Here is a 2,356-nt window from a genome sequence, read left to right as displayed (position 1 = left end):
TTGACTAACAAAAAATTAGTTTTTATACGTTTTTTTATATATATCTTATTTGTATTTTTTTTAAGATATAAAAAATAATTTCTTATCTTCAATCACTGTTAATATCAAGAATAATGTTGTATGACCAATAAAATTTATTATTTTTAGTTATTTTTTGTTAATAAAAATCTTTTTATACTAAATTATAAATTATAAATTTTAAATTATAATAGTATAAAATAAAATATTAGTCCAAAATTTTGGTTAATATTGATAAAAAAATATTAATCCGTATTTTTTAAAATAAAAATATATTTTTTTTGTTTACCCAAACGGTATCCCCCAACCCGACATGTTGCTTAAGCGGACGAGTAAGCAAACCACTCGACCAACTCAAGTTGATTAAAATAAAAATATATTAAAAAAATAGAAATCTATCCGATAAGAAATTAAGAATAAATTTGCCTTTTTTTGGTTGTTTTCTACATGCTGACAAATAAAATCGTAAGCCCAAAAATAATATAAAGCCTAAACGATCCTCTAAAGCCCAATACAGAGTTGGCTTATGTCCATTGAAATTGGACACACAATATTACAGTTTTTCTGAGAGTCGTCTTCCTAGTTCTTATCGATTAGGGTTTTCCTGAGAAATTTTGATTGAAGTTTCTACAGCCTAATCCTCTCTCCATTATCCATGGATTTTTCAAAGCTTGATTCATCTGACATGCAGCAATTCTACTCTGTAAGTTTCAGATGTTCCTCTTTCTTTTTCCATTCGATTGAGCTTTGTTTCGAATTTGTTGTCGTAAAATCGTACGAACTTCTAGTTTGCAAGAGTTCTGTTTCTCTATATTTACTTATTATTGTTCTTTGTTCTTAGTGTGCTTTTGGTGAATTTTTTTTGCCCTTTCGTGTTTATCGTTTCAAAATGATTGGAAGGCAACGAATTTTCCGTTGCCTTTTCAATTTTTACTACTTTATTTTGTAAATATCTGTTTTGTTTCACTTAATCTTATCTGGTCAAAGAAAAAAAGTAGAATTAATATAGAATAAGAAGATTCAATTAACACAGGTATTTTACAGAGATAAAAAAAATTCATTCAAACAAAAATCATATCAAATGTGATAGGATTTGGAAGGCATTTGTTTGGTTTTATTTATTTATTTATTACTAACATTGGGGTTATTTCGCAGTATTCTTTTAAATTCATGTGATAAAAATGAGTTAACATTGAAATAAAAGATTTAGAGTTTAACTTAGTTAAGTAAATGCAGCAAGAGCAGCAACTAGCAATGGTTAATGAAATGGTGTCAAAGCTGACAGATGCATGCTGGGACAAATGCATCACGGGTACACCTGGGAATAAGTTCAGTTCGAGTGAATCTACTTGTCTTTCTAACTGCGCACATCGCTATATTGAGATGAGCCTACTTATCATGAAAAAGTTTCAAAGCTTGCAGTGAAGATCATCAACTGTATTAATCTGCAATTTGGTTCTTCGTTTGGTCACTCATGTCTGTCCTAGATTACATCCAAATTGTTTGGGCATTGTTAGTTTTTCATCTCTGCGAATGTGACACAGGAAAGTACTATAGCGTTGGTTCCCATGTGAATCTATACGAAGTTTGGTACCTTTCGGTGCTATTTTTGTACTACTATTTTAATAGTTTAACTTTGATCATTACAATGGCTCATAATCCATGTTGCCTTTGCAGTCCAACGATAAAATTCGTCTTTATATGCAGTGAAATGAGTGAAACTTTTAAGTATTTGTTCTTGTTAATAAAAATTAAAAAAATGTAAATGCCATCATAAGCCTAATTTAAATTTACAAGTGTTTGTTTAGTAACAGGGAGAAGGGATATTCTTAGACAAATATTTTAAAAAATTGTTAAACGTCTTATATTTTTAATTTTTTTTATGGTTGTAATTTCAACTTTTTTGATAGAGTTATTTTAAATATTAGAGAATTAAATTTTTTGTTTAGTTGAGATAATTATTGTTCCGTGGGTTATCTGAAACTGGACTGATTGGGCTTGAATGTGTGACCGAAACCATGGAAAGAGGTGGTCTCTGATTGGTTTGCGTCTAGGAGCCGCCTTCCGAGTTGTTTATATGTTTGTATCAGTGGGGGTGGTATCTGTAAGACACTTCGATGCCTAAGTCAGCAAAGAGTTAAGCAGGTTTAGAGTATTGAAACTTAGGTTTACCTGAGTGCATTAGTGTATTTATATGTGATGGACCAATAATCATCGTTGAAGTAGTTTTATTTCTGATGGTGGATAACCGTCCCTTTATTTTAGAGTTGTTAAGATCACTCTTCTAGAAGTGGGTAAGAGATTTAAAGAGGCAGTTACTTATTTGAATAAGTGTCAC

At 30.3% G+C, this 2,356-nt stretch overlaps 1 protein-coding gene across 1 annotated transcript; it reads left to right on the top strand.

The window, feature by feature from the left end:
- The first annotated feature begins 522 nt into the window (after window positions 1–522).
- LOC112790968 (mitochondrial import inner membrane translocase subunit TIM8) lies at window positions 523–1,749 on the top strand. Its single transcript, XM_025833604.3, has 2 exons — window positions 523–721; window positions 1,255–1,749. Exons 1-2 carry the CDS (start codon window positions 674–676, stop codon window positions 1,441–1,443), a joined length of 237 nt encoding a protein of 78 aa, XP_025689389.1. The 5' UTR covers window positions 523–673; the 3' UTR covers window positions 1,444–1,749.
- The last annotated feature ends 607 nt before the right edge of the window (window positions 1,750–2,356 follow it).

The sequence above is a fragment of the Arachis hypogaea genome, chromosome 3 (assembly GCF_003086295.3).
Source record: "Arachis hypogaea cultivar Tifrunner chromosome 3, arahy.Tifrunner.gnm2.J5K5, whole genome shotgun sequence".
NCBI classification, from domain to species: Eukaryota; Viridiplantae; Streptophyta; class Magnoliopsida; order Fabales; family Fabaceae; genus Arachis; species Arachis hypogaea.
Note: the sequence above shows the minus strand (reverse complement) of the source record. Positions and strands in the feature narration are given on the sequence as shown.

Excerpts from the sequence above, each read along its gene's own strand:
- LOC112790968 (XM_025833604.3), top strand. The coding sequence starts at position 674 with ATGGATTTTTCAAAGCTTGATTCATCTGACATGCAGCAATTCTACTCT. Across the intron at positions 722-1,254 it reads ACATGCAGCAATTCTACTCT|CAAGAGCAGCAACTAGCAAT; the intron begins GTAAGTTTCAGA and ends AAGTAAATGCAG.